The sequence below is a fragment of the Urocampus carinirostris genome, chromosome 9 (genome assembly GCF_059441175.1).
Source record: "Urocampus carinirostris isolate Australia breed hairy pipefish chromosome 9, RoL_Ucar_1.0, whole genome shotgun sequence".
Lineage (NCBI taxonomy): Eukaryota > Metazoa > Chordata > Actinopteri > Syngnathiformes > Syngnathidae > Urocampus > Urocampus carinirostris.
This window is the reverse complement of record NC_142357.1, coordinates 19,119,480-19,136,750: the sequence shown is the minus strand read 5'-3', so window position 1 is coordinate 19,136,750 and position 17,271 is coordinate 19,119,480. Positions and strand designations below refer to the sequence as shown.

The following is a 17,271-nucleotide window of genomic DNA, read 5'->3' as shown; positions in this document are numbered from 1 at the left end:
CCAGGACATTCACGGAGTGGTTCTGAAGCCAATCTTTTTAGATCTTGGCTGTGTGCTTTGGGTCGTTGTCCTGCTGAAAAATGAACCTTTGCCCCAGCCTGAGGTCAAGAGCACTCTGGAGCAGGTTTTCATCCAGGATATCTCTATATTGCTGCATTCATTTTTCCTTCTATCCTGACTAGTCTGCCAGTTCCTGCTGCTGAAAAACATCCCCACAGCATGATGCTGCCACCACCATGCTTCACTGTAGGGATGGTATTGGCCTGGTGATGAGCGGCGCCTGGCATTCACACCAAAGAGTTCAATCTTTGTCTCATCAGACCAGAGAATTTTGTTTCTCATGGTCTGAGAGTCATTCAGGTGCTTTTTGCCAAATTCCAGACGGGCTTCCATGTTCCTTTTACTAAGGAGTGGCTTTCGTCTGGCCACTCTACCATACAGGCCTGATTGGTGGATTGCTGCAGAGATGGTTGTCCTTCTGGAAGGCTCTCCTCTCTCCACAGAGGAACGCTGGAGCTCTGACAGAGTGACCATCGGGATCTTGGTCACCTCCCTGACCAAGGCCCTTCTTCCCCGATCGCTCAGTTTAGAAGGCCGGCCAGCTCTAGGAAGAGTCCTGGTGGTTCCAAATGTCTTCCTTTTACGAATAATGGAGGCCACTGTGCTCATTGGGACCTTCTAAGCAGCAAACATTTTTCTGTATCCTTCCCCAGATTTGTGCCTCAAGACAATCCTGTCTCGCAGGTCTACAGACAGTTCTTTTGACTTCATGCTTGGTGTTTGTGCTCTGACATGCACACTCAACTGTGGGACCTTATATAGACAGGTGTGTGCCTTTCCAAATCATGTCCAATCAACTGAATTTACTGCAGGTGGACTCAAATTAAGCTGAAGAAAGATCTCAAGGATGATCAGTGGAATAAAGATGCACCTGAGCTCAATTTTGAGCTACATGACAAAGGCTGTGAATACTTATGTAAATGTGATTTCTTAGTTTTCTATTTTTAATAAATTAAAAAAAAAGTAAGAAAAAAACGTTTTCACGTTGTCATAATGGACGTGCGCGGGACCCCCGTAACTGTGTCGGTGTCATGCGTATCGCGCCCGAAAGTACCCGAGCTGCGGGTTAGGGGCTCACTTGCGGGAGCGACCAAACGGCACCCGCGGTAAAAACCCTGTGGTGAATTTGTCTCCGATCGTCCCGGGCGGACGTAAAATCGCCCAGCTGTACGACTCTTATCGGTGGATCACTCGGCTCGTGCGTCGATGAAGAATGCAGCTAACTGCGAGAACTAATGTGATTTGCAGCTGCGATTGGCTGGCAACCAGTTCAGGGTGGCCCCTGCCCACTGCCCGGAGATGGCTGGGATGGTCTCCAGCCCCCCCGCGACCCTAATAAGGATAAGCGGTGCAGATAATGATGAGATTTTTTTTTTTCTTTAAGGTGCGCCGCTACTTCGCGGATTTTCACTTATCGCGGGTGGTTTTGGTCCCCATTAACCGCGATAACCGAGGTCTTACTGTACATGTAATTATCTAACATACAGGAAGAAGCTTTGTAGTTATTTAGTGCCGAAAACCAACCTCACTGTGTGCTTTGGAACTTGGCCCGGACACATTGCGATGACACAGGCTGGAAGGGTGCGCAGCAATTGAGGTGAAGCCAGAAGGACCAGGGTACCAAGGGGGCGCTACAGGGTCTAAGAGGAAACGAACCTCACAGTTCTTACAGAGCACATGAGGGAACAGTGCCCGACCTTCCAGCTCTGACGGCTTAAGAGAAAAGGCCACGCCCAGAAAACGGCCATTTTTATGGAAGGAGAGCTGAACGCTAGAATCAGAGAAATTCTGTGGGAAGAGATCACAGCGTTTGGACAAATTAGTGGCACAAACATGCTATTGCAGGGTAGTTGATCGAAGATGTACATAGGGTTTATTTCCCTAGGTAGACCATTGTTATTAAAAACAAAAATATTCCATTGTTTTTACAAACTTAACCATCCAAACCCATATGGCAAAGAAAAAAACAAATCAAAAAGTATATATAGTTAAGAAGAATGTCAATGAAAATTTGTTATTTTTTCTTGTAGGGTGTGATATCAGTAGATATTTATAAAAAAAAATGCTCCTGTGTGTTAAATAAAAGAAACTTCACTCACGGCATAGCAGCCAATGATGTCTCCTTCGCAAAATGGCTCACCAAATTGTTCCTCTCTCCCGCATGTCACTTTTCGAGCTCGTCTATCATATGCAAAAGAAAACGATTCTTCTCCTGATAACGAGGAGGAAAAATATTATTCAACAGTGGGCATGTTGTTTCCACTTTAATAATATTGGCCATGCACTAGATGTATCATGATCATTAGACAAAAAATATATATATTTTTTAATTAATCTCACGTCATTAGTAAATGAATCTCACGTCATTATGTAAATGCATTATTATAATGTTCATGAATTATTTCATGTATTGCAAATTAACAAAGAACCATTATATAAACATATTGCACCAAATTAATTTGTATTGTCCTTATTGTCAACTGAACCTAGTATACATTTTTCACAATGAGATTAGACGTGGCACTCAAAGATGAAAATGTCAAAAAAGAAGAAAAAAGAAAGAAAAACAATATGAGGATAGAGAGGCAATATTTACAACTCATGTGTGTCAACTTACCCAGCAACAAGGATGTCTGGCCCAAAGACCAGCCTATTCGCATTCCGTAGGACAAATCACTCCGTAGATCATCCGACTGAGAGCTACACAACCTCCTCTCCAGCCTCACTTCAAAGCCCACCCTGCCTTGTGTCACGCCGTGCGTGAGTCTACATCCACTCCACAGCAACGGAAATTTGTCCCAAAATTGCGGCTGACCGCAGGCACCATCAGGGCCCACTTGAAAGTGCAGGTGACTGTCATCTAAATTAAAATGAAATGTGACAAATGCGGCCAAATTGTCTAAAATGTTTGTTAAAAATACCCACATGAATGCAATTTGAGTGTTTCTTTGTTTTCCTCCATTTTCTCATCTTCCAGTTGAATAGCTTGTGGTAATTTTGCTCTGGTAAACAATCATAAAATGTGTACTTACATTCACATAGTGATCATTTGTTAAAAAGTCAAAGCCAAAATCTGATTTTTGGCAGCTACACCAACACTGATGTAAATGATCTGCATTACCTTTTATATCGTATCTCCTCCTTAAACTCATAGAATGCTCGCCCTCGCTCTTCCCCTTCCAAAAGAGAATCTACTTTGTTCTCAGTTTGACACCCCTCAACAACATTTAGCGCACACCCTGGGTCGGCTTCGGCCTCCGTCTGTGTGGCGGAGTCGACAAACTTTTGGATCTGGTCCTCCTGTCTGCCAGGCGAGGTATCACTGGCTGGCTCTATGCGGGAATTAGAATCAAGGAGGGAAGAAGAGGTTTCCACTATCTCTGGTGTTATGCTGGTACTGGCTTCTACTAGTACAGGAGGAAGCTGGTGTTCTGTCAGATCAGAGAAAATTGTGAGATCAGTTATACAAATAACCAAAATGACGGAGTCCTGGGGTGTTTGCACAACATTTCATGATTATTTTATTAGGTGGAAATATTTCATTTTTGTAGGACAGAATGATTTGCCTGACACATTTCGTATCTTAGCGTAAATACCAGTGTTGGGACTAGCGCGTTACAAATAACATGTTCCTGTAACGCAATTACTTTTATCTGCAACGAGTACAGTAACGCATAACTATTAAAATGTTATAACTCATCTGTTATTACAACATGATGGTTACTCTGCCACTTTTTAAAAGCAGGTCATGGACTACAACGATTTCTGATTGCCAACTGTTTCTCCATTGTACACTCTGTAAAATACAACCCTCAATCAGCCAGGGTGGGCAACTCAGAAATTTAATTCAACGTACAAAACAAAACTAAATACAGTTTCTGTGGTGCCGTATCAAGCAGAAAGTAAGGCAACACTGAATTTCTCCACTTAGATATTTTCTCCCTACCATATATAGTTGCATAGATGCTGAATTTACAATCATTGATTAAAATACCAAAATCAGCGGATACGTTTATATGCGCATATTTGGTTGTGTGTCACCAGTAGCGAATGGTGAGCAGTACATGGAGAGGGGGGTTCGAGGTTTATACCGGAAAAACCAACTAACGGAAAAACGTGAGCACAGAATTTTCAGAAAAAGTGTGCTGAATTGTGGTTTATAACAAATATTGTTGCAATACACAATGGAAAAAAGAAAACGCCTTGAATATTACCTAGAAATGTTGAAAGAAATCTTCAAAAGTTTGAAGCCCAGAGACACAATGGGTATGGGGTGTCTCTGCTTAGTGTTAGCTTGCAAGCTCTCAAACATGCACAGGACAAGAAATGGGAAGTGTTCATGCTTCCACAGGTTAGTGTACGTTTTCTTCTGTTTCTTTTCTGAGGCTTTTTTTCAAAGCAGTTTTAGGGGGTCAGCTTCAATGCGCATACGTAAGATGATTTGTAAATAGCTAAATAGTTTTAAAGTAACACACTAGTTTTTAGTGTCAGTATTTTTTTTTTTGTTTGAATAATTTTATTGGCACCATTAACAGCAAATAAACAGTGTGAGGTTTGAACACTTTTTCTCGACAATTTTAACAGTAATTTAGGGGTTACTGGATTACTTTCTAATTTTTGGGGGGTTTGAACAAATTTATTGACACTAATAACAGCAAACAAACAATGTGAGTTTTGAACAACCCCTCTCGACAACAGTAACTAGTTACTCGCCAAACACTGTTAAATACGCTTGAGTATCTAGAGTCTAGATACAGTAATCTAGACTGTAGTTATGCATGAATACATGTGACGTGTGTATGATGCATGCACAAAAGTGTGCATATTTTGAAGTGACGCAATGTTGACGTGACTTCAACTGACCAGTTATACGAAAAATAAAGTAAAGTATAAACAATCTTTATAAAAATAGTTTCAAACTATTGTAAAAATGTGCATATCTGGCGTCAATATTTCAGTGTTAGGTGCTAATTGCGAAGAAGTGCATTACCGTGTCCTGGAACGTCCCGTTCGTTTCGGTTGCCTCTTCGGCCGCCGTCATCAAGAAATGACCACAACCGCTCTACAAGCTCCATCTTCATTCCATGGCTATCCAAACCAGCTTGGGTAAGCATCAACCGCAGCTCGGCCTTTCTAAGCCTCTTAATTTCGTGTAACTTCATCATTGCCGGTGTAAAAATAAAGGTGAAAATCACTATTATTTTGTGATTTAACTGGGGAGAAGTGGCAGTTTTCACACCAAAACAAAGATTCAATATGGAGCCGTGTTATCGGATTGGCTGAGACGAGCTGCCTTTACTTACTCGTCACTCTTGTTGAGCAGATTTAATACGTTTGATAATTGTGCTGCTACTTAGCGGTAACAAATGTAACTACAACTCATTTGAAACGTTCCCCTCCAAAGTTAATCGCTGTTTGGTCTCAAGCTGTCAATAGCATTTCTTTGTTTTAAGTTTTTTCGTACGGGGTAAAGTTCTGTTTTTTTCGTACGGGGTAAAGTTCTGTTTTCTTGTTTTGATTTTGAGTAAGTCTTCACAAATGGATAAATGGAATTGGGGTTAGGCACTTCCAGTAAAAGTGTCGGCTACAGCCTACTCCATTTGGGCATTGTTTAAATGTAAATTTAAATGCAAATGTACTCTATTTATACAGCACTTTACAACAATCCTATTGGAGTACGAAAGTGCTTTGTTGAAATAACAGAGAAGTAATAAGTAAAAACCAAATAAAAAAATAATAAAAACAATAAAACACAAAAACAAATACAACAGTATCGAAAAAAATAAAAAATAAAACTCCTTGTACTACTGATTATTAAATGCCACCCCAAAGAAGTGCGCGTTTAGCCTGGATTTAAAATGACCCAGGTCCGAAATAGGACGCAACTCGATGGGGGGCTGATTCCAGCGCCTGGGGGCAGCAACGGAAAGACTGTGTCATCCAAGCTTTTATATTCAGACCTGGGAACTTCCACCACAAGTTGGTCCCTGGAGCTTAAAACTCTAACAGGATTGTGAATAGTTAAAAGCTCGAATAAATTAGATGGGGCAAAACTGTTAGGAGCTTTAAAATCAAACATTAATAGTTTGAAATCAACTCTAAAACGGACGGGGAGCCAATGAAGGGATTTAAGAATAAGAGAGATATGTGTACGTCTGCTGGTGTTGGTTAAAAGATGGGAGCATTGTTTTGTACAGTTCAAAGGTGATTGATAAACGAGTGGGAGACGCCAACCTAAAGTGCATTGCAATCATCTTACATTGCGCTTAGTAAGGTATGTACCGCTTTCTCTAGGTCAGGACGTCTTAAAAACAATTTAACTTTTGCTAGAAGACGCAGCTAAAAGAAGCTCGTCCTGACAAGATTCTTAATATGTTTGTCAAATCTGTGCTGACTGTCAACAGTCACGCTTAGGTGTCTGACGGTTGATCTCAACTTCGAAGACAGGGTGCTCCATATATTAAGAGTTGTCTCCGGTTAAATAAAGAATATTTTGGGCCAACCACTGCTTAGTATCAACAATGCAATCAAACAAAGCACATTGATCATTACCGTTTGTCCTTACTGACAGATGGATTTTTGTGTCGTTTGCATAACAATGAAAAGAAAGGTGGTATCTGGCAATTATTGACCCAAGTGGTAGCATATACAACAAAATAGTATAGGGCCAAAAATAGATCCTTGTGGAACACCACAGGAGAGAGGGCTACTAGAAGAGGACTGGTCACCAAGCGTGACAGAGAAGGTCCTAACGATTAAATATGATTTAAACAACCTTAATACAGCTTGTTTTTTCTTTTTTCTCGGTGACGTAGTGAAATCCTTGAAACTCACTTATTGTTTACTGGATATCGTTCCTGCCAAATTGTTGAAAATTGTTTTCAGCACTTTGGAGCCCGGTCTCTTCATTTTTATCGACTCCTGCCTTCGATTAGGAACTGTCCCAGCTTCCTTCAAACATGCTGTGGTCAGGTCTCTTCTTGGAAAGCCTTACCTTGACCCATCAGTTTTATCTAATTTTAGACCTGTTTATAACCTGCCCTTTTTCACCAAAGTTTTAGAAAAACTTGTTTTTATTCCTTTACAGTCCACCCTTGAGGAAAATTCCGCCCTTGAGGAGTTCCAATACACATTTAGATCTCATTTATTTGTACAGCCCTTAATAAGAAAATGTCTCAAAGGACTGCACAGATTACAATTCCACCATCCCCTGATCATAAACCAACACGAGGGCAAGGAAAAACTCAAAACCTCAGCACGAGGAAAATAAGAAACCTTGAGAGGGGGCCTCACAAGTGGTGAGCCCCCTTCCAGGATGACCAGAGTGCAATAGATTTGACTTGACTAGATCTCATCATAGCACTGAGTCTGCACTGTTATAAGTGCACAATGACATTGCTCTGTTCATGAATGCTAAGGACCTGTTGTTCACAGCAGCTTTTGACACTGTGGACCATGCAAGTCCACCTGTTACGTTTAAGTAATTATGTTGTCATCCATTAAGTATTACATTATTGTTTGTTAAGCTGTTTTTTTGCGCATGGTTTATTGTTTCCTTTTTTAAATAATGATTTATGTTTTTTTTAGTTCTGTGCCTAAATTAAAGCCACAAACAAACAAATCTGTCCTCAACAAGAATGGGGAGACAAGGGGCTAACAACTCAAATCTTACATTCATGCAAGAATGTTTTAGGTTTCATATTGTGGAGCTGGTACAAAAAGATACTGACGATGAGAAAATGCCTTTGTAGTTTTTTTTTTCTTAAAACAATTGGTACCATGCTTATGCTGGCGTTGCGTAAGATAAAACATAAATCAGATTTATCATGAATTGGAATTATGAGAAGCAATTAATATGTTGCAAATATATGCAAAAATTAACTTGTTCTGTTATTCTGCTGATTAAATAAGCCAATCCTAAATCTAATAGGTAGTTTATACATGTTTGGTACCTATGTAACATGAATGTTTTTATGTTGCATAAAATAAGATGCCGTGTTGGTTACTGTAATTGAACGTTGAAAAAAACTTAACTCAATCAAAAACTAATTTTAGGGGGTGACCATAAAGTGGGGAGATCAAAGACAATTTGAGCTGTTTTTTTCAAAAAGGATCCAAACACATTTCATTGAAAATGATAATGTCTTTATTTGACAGTAACAATGCAAAAAGTGAAAAACAAATAAGTAGGAGAAGTAGAAAGAACAATTCGTTATAATTTACCACATTGTTAAATATGACCATTTACAAACTGCCACTATCACTTTCTTCTGATTTCTCACTCAACTGCCTGTGTAAACACAATTTCAACTTTGTATCATATGTTTAGATATTTGTATTATTTTTAAACTTCAGCAAAGTTGTCGCTATCGCAGATCAGTACCAGGGCCATGTAAGGGTGGACTGATCTGTAACATTATCTACAGCAGTTGCGTCCGCACAGACAGCATCATAGTTCAAAAAATCGTCACCAGAACTGACACGGACAGTTGTGCTTTTTTTGGGGTCACAAGACAAAACATAGATAAGGGAAGAGTTCATGCTCACACAGTGAGGCAGTTTCACTGTACAAAAAGTCTCAGTCAATTACATATCACATGCTACAAAAACGTGATTGCTACAACCTAACACTTGAATGTCAAACCACTTTTCCGAGCAGGAGGCAACAATTTCAAACTGTAAAACTATTGTTTGCTCGACTTATCATCTGGAGCAGCACCACTCACAACATGTTGCAGCTTTTCAATGCAATAATATCAACATGGAAACTCAAAAACAAAATCATAAAGAAACACAATAAAGAATATAGATGACGTGTCAAAAACCTCACCAAATATGCCAGTTAACGATGCGAAATGCAAATAACTGATTCTTGAAATCTGTGCTAATTATTTTGAAAATAGTGTCAAAAATGCATCTTGTGCGTCATTTTTGCCATCTAACAGTAACCAGTAAAAAGAAAAAACAATTACATTTGGTATGAAAATAATTGCAATGAGTGGCACCCACAATTGGGGATTTTGTCAGAATATCGTAACTACGTCTGTCTGGGGTTCCTTTTACTCTCTTAAAGGGAGACTAAATGTCGCTGTATTGTTCAGTGCAACCATAAACTGCTACAAAGATCAAGGAAGAATACAAAATACATAGACTTAAAGTGACCAAACTGTACCAATTTTCTTCCCATGTCTTTGCCCAGCATTTCACAAGGTTTTTGTTTTTCGGGGTACCCTTATCAGAAAGATGGTGGGAAATCATGTCAGCTCCATCTAGGTGAACCTCATGTTATGTATAATACAATTTTCAAAATGCCCTAAGAGTATTGAAAACAATCTGGTATATATGATGGTTTATGTAGTTTTACTCATTATTTCATTCAATATTATAATTTTCTGTGCAAATATCTGTTCTTAAAAATGCTGTGCCTTTAGGATACAGCTTAATGATGTCACTGCAGTTCCTGTAGAGATGCACATTGTTCAGTCTTGCAGGAGTTGTGACACAATATGTCTCAGATTATCTGCTTTAAATCTTTTGTTGTATGTGATTTACACTGTAAATATGCGAGTTCTCCACCTCATAGTTCTTTGTGTATAATCATCTTAAAAAAAGTAACTTCTGCCTTTGCTTGGTTTACCACGTGACTTTGGACTTGTAAGTATTTAGAGCACCCTTGTGGGCATTCTGTTTTAAAAGGTCTTTGGATTAACACGTTTATTTGATAGTCGATACATTTTTCCCTATTATTCAAATCAATATTGTTTTCTTTTTAATGAATAAAGTTTTTAACCTTGAGGTAGTGCTAAATGATACACACTATCCCCCTAAAAAGTGAAGAGAAAGTACATTTTGAGCAATTATTATGTTACAAATTAATTACTTGCCGTTAAATTGCATATTTAGTTCATTGTACATACTGTAAACGCAGAGTGAAAACCATAAACCAATTTTATAGGTTTTTGTGCAACTAAACAGTATTGTTTTCGCATAAACACATCGACTGTTTTCATACAAAAATATTTGTCTGCCCAGACACCAGCATTCTCCATTAGTTAAAAATCCTGCAAATGCATGCAGTGCTACATTGTCGAAATGGTGGATATTCAAACAGTGAACTGTATAATTCGATATACTGTATATTCTAGGTTATACTGCACACCCATGAACTCCAAATTGGACACATATTTGAATGTGTGTCTTACAATTCGGTGCACCTTATGTACAGACTGATTTGGCTATGCGCTACCATATTTGTGCAACTATTACATAACAATGGTGGCAATGGGGATTAGACCAGATAGCTATGATCACAAACTGCCAAGCTGCTAGGGACCTAAACGGTTGAATGCAACAAGAATATAACCCAAATCTCAGCGGCAGACTTTGGAATCGCATCTGCTAGTCCACTCGGGATACAGACTACATTTGAAAAGGCATCAGGTAGTATCTTCTTATCACATTACTTTTAGTCACGGTACGAGAAATGTTTGAGTCAAGAAAATCTTCATTTTTTTTCCGTTCAAACTGAGTATATAAAGTGACAAAGATTTTGAATAGGTGCGGCCATACATACATATTGCAGGTCGACTGAATTACTTCCCTCGTTGCCTTTCTATTTGTCTAGTTAAGAACAACCAAATTGCTTCGCAAAATGCCTTTCTCTACATTTATTTCAGAATCTCGTGCACTTTGTAAAGACTTTTTGAGTCGGCCATACTATACTGTATTTCAATGATCCTCATCCTTTTTGGTACTATAGACGGGTTTAATGTCTGACAATATTCTCGCAACCCGGCCCAATAATACATCAACAATTTGGTACTGTGACTAAAAATTGTTTGGTGATAAGATACAACCTAATCCCTCTTTGTGTGTCGTCTGTTGTAGTCTAGTGGATGCCGTGACCCAAGAATCAGCATTCCGGATTTGGGTTTGAATCCCGTTGCATCCAATGTTAAGCAATTGTGATAAGTGATGTATTCCGACTGATAAATAAATGCACAAATATGGTGCTTATTATTTGATAGTGCGAGCCTCGCCCTTAATGTATTTTTAATTATTTGCGCCTTTTAGTCTTTATTTATGAACAATATCACGAAATACCATTTTTTGGGGGTGTGGCTTATGTTCCAGTGCGCCGTATAGTGGTGAAAATACAGAAATCTGCCAAAATCCCTGTTTACACATTAGACCATGATGGTTGGTGTTTCTGGAGAATACGGGGGGGTAGCAGGGGAACCTTCAAACGGGGCATCCCTCAGTAGAAGCTCCTTTTCCCGCAGGAGACAGGGTCCGTCGTGGGAGTGGTACAAACGCATGAAGGCCAGGCTGGACTGGAGCAGCCAAAGCAGTGTCACAAACCACAGCGAAGCCTGAGCAGTGAGCAAAGAGATGAGACTCGCTCAAATTTGGGGTAATCCACAAGGAGTCACTCGTGGCTTAACTGGCAAAAAGTAGATGACTTGGAAATGTAGGTTGGGTTAAGAAAACAAATTTTCCTTATTCTGATAGATAGCTGAGATAGACTTATTTGGAGGAATTGTTTGAATTAGGTTGCAATCATTTGAGCATTTGGGGGATGTTAGCTTCATGTGATTTTTTTTTCCCTTTTTTTAATCAATCTATGATTATTTGGTATTATGAGATGAATTAGTTTCATGGTGATGCAAGATGGATAAGTTCGTCAACACTTTAGAAAAGAGGTGTCAAACCCATTTTTACCAAGGTCCACATCAGCGTAATGGCTGTTTTTAAATGGCTTTGTGTAACTCATTAATATAGCTAAATGTAAATCCATCTAATTACTTTTTCACATTAAATGTTTTTTTTCTTTAACTTACAAACATTGCTGTTTCATTAAACAAAATGTCACGAAACATCTGTACAATAAACTAAAAAAAAAAAACATTTATAGGATGATTTATTTCTCAATTCCACCCATTGGCATTGATATTGGTGGTGGTGGCACTTAGCCATCTATATTTTGGGTATTGTAGTCCACAGTCATTGTGGGAAATTAATATTTTTGTTAATACACTCATTTAAGCTCTTGCGGCGATATTGAATGAGTGTCGGGCTACATTTGGGGCTATGATTTTGCTTTACAGAAAAAGAGTTTATATATATATATATATATATATATATATATATATATATATATATATATATATATATATATTCTTATATTCAATGATGTTTGTTTACATTATTTTCCAAACCACATTAGACAAAACATTGCCACCCAAGTCTAAAATGCACACAAATCGACAACTATTTTTTTATTAAGAATGTTTTAAAAAAATAAATGAAAAGCAATTCATTATATAACTTTTCAATGTCAATATCAAAATTATAAAATATTAAATGTAACATTTTTTTATTTTCTCAATCAATTAAAAGCTCATTTTAGAAACATTTTTGGAGGTATGCTATTGTTTTCTTATTCGGTCAAAAATGTGGTTTATTCAGTCAATTTTACAATCTCTCATCAACACATTAATTTAACTCTGAACATAGTAAAATGTTTTGACGACACGTGAAAACAACAAGTTTTAAGTGAATAGATTGCAGAGTAAACTTTTGTGCATTTATTTACAGTGTACTTTGAAGAGTTTTTCATTTGTCCTTTATATTCAAGGAGAAAAGTGAGCCTTATGTTATGTAAAATAAATGCAAATTTCTCAAACTACCAGTGTTTACAAAATTCATTTTTATATAGTTCTTGTGTTTTTGCTTGTTAAAATATTTTTTACCAATAGAGGGTGCTGAGTTTTCCACAATGTCCCTTTATAAATATGAATTGAGATTTGATTAAACTGATTTGAATTGAATCTTTCAAATTGAAAACATATTTAACCCGGAAATTGACAACTATACGCATGCTTAACACAAATATTTACAAATCGAAATGTCATGGAATATGTTTTAAATTTTATCCGTCATTATTTTACGTGTATCTCACCTGCGCCAGACTGAGTTCCGTGTAGAAGGATGACGTGTCCACGTCCAGGTAAAGCGGAACTGCCTGAGACGCCGCGCAACTAGATGTCAGCAGAGGGAAACGACTTTTCAGTTTTGGAATAAACTTCCAATGAAACTAAAGCGAGCGAGACCCACCTGAAGTCTTGCGTATTGTTGTCGGTCACCGTGTCGCACCAGGAGGCGAGTCCCAGGGACAAGATGACGCTAGCGCCGCCCGAAAGGAACAGCATGCACACGCTCAGCAGCACCGTCAGGAAGGATGAGAACAAAGTACTGCGCGAGAAACATGTACACAGGAAATTGAAACTTGTGAAATTCACAATGATGCAGTTTGAATGATGGCACGATTGGTCTTTGCCAGCGTAATAATTTACTTGAATTAATCAAAGAAGGTTCTGATGATTTTTAAAAGCTCTTCTGTATCATCCTAATATTTTTTGAGATCTGATTTTGTGAAGGATGCTGTGCCGACAAGAGGTGTTCGAAGGGGATAGTGTGTAATTTTAGCGACTCCTCGGGGTAAAAAACAACTTAATTTATTAAAAGTCAAGTCACATTTAATTGCAAACCCCTAATCACATGAAGACTCAAGAGGCTGTACAGACTTCAGACTATTATAAACCATCCCCTGATCATGTTGCCTGGAGGAAACCCACGCAAGCACGGGGAGAACATGCAAACTCCGCACAGGAAGGTTGGTAGCTGGATTTGAACCCATGACCTCAGAACTGTGCCGCTCACGCGCTAACCACCGCGCCGCCGTGGTGCACTTCCTCAGTGTCGATAATATATATTGTTTGGATCGATCCGCCAACCCCTATCGTGAACTGTGAACATTTTTTTGTAAATTGACTACCTCACTGGACACATATTTCATAGTGTGTCACTTATGTGATGTGCAGATGTCACTCGATATTAAAAGAAAATTGTGTAATTTTTGACCACTAGATGGCACTGTATTGTCTAATGCGAACATAAAACAGTGCCAAAATGAGCACAACATAGCGACAAGATGACAGACAAACATGGCGACGACCACCTAGTATGGATTCTGCTGTATAAAAGAAATAAACATGTCTAGACCTATGAATATTTATAACAATTACCATCGATAAAATGTTTGATGTCGAGGGCTTTTTTAGGTTCAAAGCTCTGGGGGTGCTCAGCACCCACAGTGTCTGGCTGGTTGAAAAAAATCATTACACTTTTATTGATCTAAGATCATTTAACACTGTTCGGGAGTTACTGTGAGTTAAAGATTCTCACCGGGGCGGCAGTAGCTCAGGAGGTAGAGCGCTCGTCTTGGGATCAAGAGATCGCAGTTCGAATCCCGACTCCTCCGTGTTACATGTCGAAGTGTCCTTGGGTAAGACACTGAACCCCTAATGCCACCAATAAGCAGGTTAGCGCCTTACATGGCTGCACGGCCGCTATTGGGAAGTGTGAAGCACACTGTAAAGCGCTTTGGGAAGTCTTGACTTGAAAAGCACTCTATAAATGCAGATCATTTCATTTCATTTCACCTGAATATGGCGATTTTTTTACATAAAAACAGTGAATGTCCATGCTGGTGCAAGAAGGATGACCACACACATAGCTTACAGACACACACAACAAAAATGCTCGGCTGATGATCAATTCATTTGCTTCAATGCAGCTAAAATGGGGACTAATATATGCCGATGATAATAAAGTCAGCCGGCAAGGCAGTTGAGTGGTTAGCAGGTCTGCGGCACAGTTCTGAGGTTAGGGGTTTAAATCCAGCTACCAGCCTTCCTGTGCGGGGTTTGCATGTTCTCCTCGTGCTTGCGTGGGTTTCCTCCGGGCACTCCGGTTTCCTCCCACATTCCAAAAAACATGAAAGTCTGGTTAATTGGCCGGTCCAAATTGCCCCTAGGTGTGAATGAGCGAGTGAGTTGTCTGTCCCAGTGTGACCTGCTACTGACTGGCAACCAGTTCAGGGTGTCCTCTGCCCACTGCCCGGAGATAGCTAGTATGGGCTTCAGCACCCCACGACCCTTCTGAGGATAAGCGGTGCAGGTAATGGATGGATAATAAGGTCATGGCATTGGGTGGTAAAATAGATGTTCAACATAACCACTGTATAACATACTCTCACTGTATTACAATTGAGGCTCTACAGCAGGGGTAGGGAACCTATGGCCATATATGGCTCTTTTCATGAGTACATATGGCTCCGAAATAAACTATTGCACATCTCTCTGTGGCGTTCCAAAGTCAAGCGATTTCATCCCGATTTTGGTCCATAAAAAGCCGAAACAACTTCATGCAGAAGATAGATAAGAAACCATTTCAACTGATCATTAAAAACGCTGGCAAACGACTTTGATTGGGTGAGCATTACAGGTGGGCGGATCCCTGCACACAGGGCAAGGCACTTCCTTCTCTCTCTCTCGCTCAGTGCAGTCTACACTCAAAGTGAATATGATGATTGTCATGTCCTGCACGGTTGTCATGGCGCCCAGCTGGCCCCGCCCCTTGACACCGGATGATCTGCATTTCCTGATTACTCCTATGGGTACTTAAACGCGCCTTTTGGAACTGCCCTTTGCCAGATCATTGTTTACCCTTGTTGAAAACCTGTTCATGCCTGATTGATACCTGTTTATTCTTGTTGTGCTTGTTGGAATTAGTTGCACTTCAGTGTAACATTCTAAGAGATTCCTGCAAGTTCTGTTTCATCCCGTTAAATGCCTAGTCTGTAGTTTTGCCTGCATTTGAGCCTGCTTTGTTTTGTTTTTGGTCCGTTTGTGTGTTGGACAACTTTTCTTTCTCAATTAAAGTGACAGATCGTCTACGCAAATGAGTTCCATCTTCCTGCTTCCCGACCCGTTTCAAGACAGTCCCGACCCGTTTCGTGACAATGATATGCTTATTGTTTGCAATAATTTGTGACATTTTTGACAAAAGAACTCTGCATGCACATTGTTTTGAAACCGTTATTAAAGACAAATTTCAAGGAAAAAAATGGCCTCAACACTCTTAACTGAAGGTGGAAGACAAATTGTAAATGGCATATTGACATTGATTTGGGACACAGGATTTGGCATTATTATCATTTTATACATTTGATAAAAACATCAAATGACACACAGTGAAATCAAATGTGCTGAAGAATTAGCTTTTGTCTAGAGAGCGTGTTTGGCAGTGTTTTCAATTTTGTCTGAAAATATAGGATGTGGCTCTCTCAATTTATTTTTAAAACATTTTTTGCTTTTATGGGTCTTGGAGTCAAAAAGGTTCCTGACCCCTGCTCTACAGACTCCGCCACTATGCCGCAAGTGACACTAGCCGAGTGAAAGAGGGCCAGGTAGGGGGCAAGATCGGTGCAAAGAATCAAGTGGATTCAACAATTTGAAGGCTTTTCAGACGCTGCATTGTTCACTTTTTTGTTTTGATTCTTCTTGTTTTGTTTTTTTAACTATCATTTTTCATAATATTTAAGGCTATCATCCAATTTAATTTTTGGGGGGGTGCACCTGCCAAAATGGGCTGATTACGCCGATGGTTCAAGTAGTTTTGCCAATTACTCAGATTTTTTTTGTACTGAATTAAGGGTTTTTGCAACACTAGGAGGCCCTACATACAGTATTACACACTGTCCTTTCAAGCTAGTCTTGTATACGTATAATAGAGCGCACATGTGATGTTCCTTTAGCTGGTGTTTCCGCTTACTCGTCATGTCGCCCGTGGAGGTAGAAGAGACACCTCCATCCTTGCGCAGCCCCGTACAGCACCGTGAAAATCCCCACGAAAGTAGCGAACTGACAGGCCGTTGGTGGGCCCCACTGTTGCACCACTAAGTGGGCGTCGCCCCCTGCCTCTCGTCCACCGGGCCCTGAACCAGGTTCTGGGTCCAGTCCGAGCCCATCGCTCCGCCAGTAGCCGGCGGAGAAAAGCGCGCAGCGTCCTTTGAACGCAGAGCCGTTGAGAGCCATCGGGACGACCACCAACAAGCCAGCCGCCATGGAGAGGGCGTGTGCAGCGCAGTGAGCGAGCAACAACCGCCGGTCCAGCTCCATGTCTGCTGGGGTGGGACGCGCAGGCGAGGCGCAGAGCAAAACACAGCGGAGGGACGTCAGCACATGGAAAATGACTCCGGGACGATTTGATAGATTTCCAGCAGGGGCGGTGTCAGCTCCACATTTCTAAAATGACGCAAGAGCAATGTGCAAAGATGTGGACAGAGATGAGAGACGTCTCACATAG

General features: G+C 39.9%; 2 protein-coding genes and 1 long non-coding RNA gene across 3 annotated transcripts in view; 1 reads left to right on the top strand and 2 right to left on the bottom strand.

The window, feature by feature from the left end:
- LOC148359509 (heterogeneous nuclear ribonucleoprotein U-like protein 2) overlaps positions 1 to 5,340 on the bottom strand; it is an 8,878-nt gene extending 3,538 nt beyond the window's left edge. Inside the window, exons 1-6 of the mRNA XM_088344792.1 lie at positions 5,051 to 5,340; positions 3,182 to 3,491; positions 2,986 to 3,062; positions 2,678 to 2,920; positions 2,160 to 2,272; positions 1,585 to 1,848 (exon numbers count right to left, since the gene is read on the bottom strand). Of these exons, the coding sequence (XP_088200918.1) occupies positions 1,585 to 1,848; positions 2,160 to 2,272; positions 2,678 to 2,920; positions 2,986 to 3,062; positions 3,182 to 3,491; positions 5,051 to 5,225 (1,182 nt within the window). The 5' untranslated portion in view covers positions 5,226 to 5,340. The remainder of the gene's footprint in view (positions 1 to 1,584; positions 1,849 to 2,159; positions 2,273 to 2,677; positions 2,921 to 2,985; positions 3,063 to 3,181; positions 3,492 to 5,050) is intronic.
- On the top strand, positions 4,854 to 11,917 carry LOC148359508 (uncharacterized). Its single transcript, XR_015851430.1, has 3 exons — positions 4,854 to 4,942; positions 5,019 to 5,166; positions 11,343 to 11,917. It is a non-coding gene; the product is annotated as an uncharacterized LOC148359508 (long non-coding RNA).
- On the bottom strand, positions 8,184 to 17,271 carry LOC148359507 (transmembrane protein 179). The gene is made up of 4 exons (XM_088344804.1): positions 16,738 to 17,271; positions 13,177 to 13,314; positions 13,022 to 13,100; positions 8,184 to 11,432 (listed from the first exon to the last, which is right to left on the bottom strand). The coding sequence occupies exons 1-4, from the start codon at positions 17,082 to 17,084 to the stop codon at positions 11,247 to 11,249; spliced, it is 750 nt and encodes a 249-aa protein (XP_088200930.1). The 5' UTR covers positions 17,085 to 17,271; the 3' UTR covers positions 8,184 to 11,246.

Coding starts and splice junctions, on each gene's coding strand:
- LOC148359507 (XM_088344804.1), bottom strand. CDS start 17,084: ATGGAGCTGGACCGGCGGTTGTTGCTCGCTCACTGCGCTGCACACGCC. Junction 13,315..16,737: donor CTCCACGGGCGACATGACGA/GTAAGCGGAAAC, acceptor TTTCTCGCGCAG/TACTTTGTTCTCATCCTTCC. Junction 11,433..13,021: donor CGGAACTCAGTCTGGCGCAG/GTGAGATACACG, acceptor CTCACTGCTCAG/GCTTCGCTGTGGTTTGTGAC.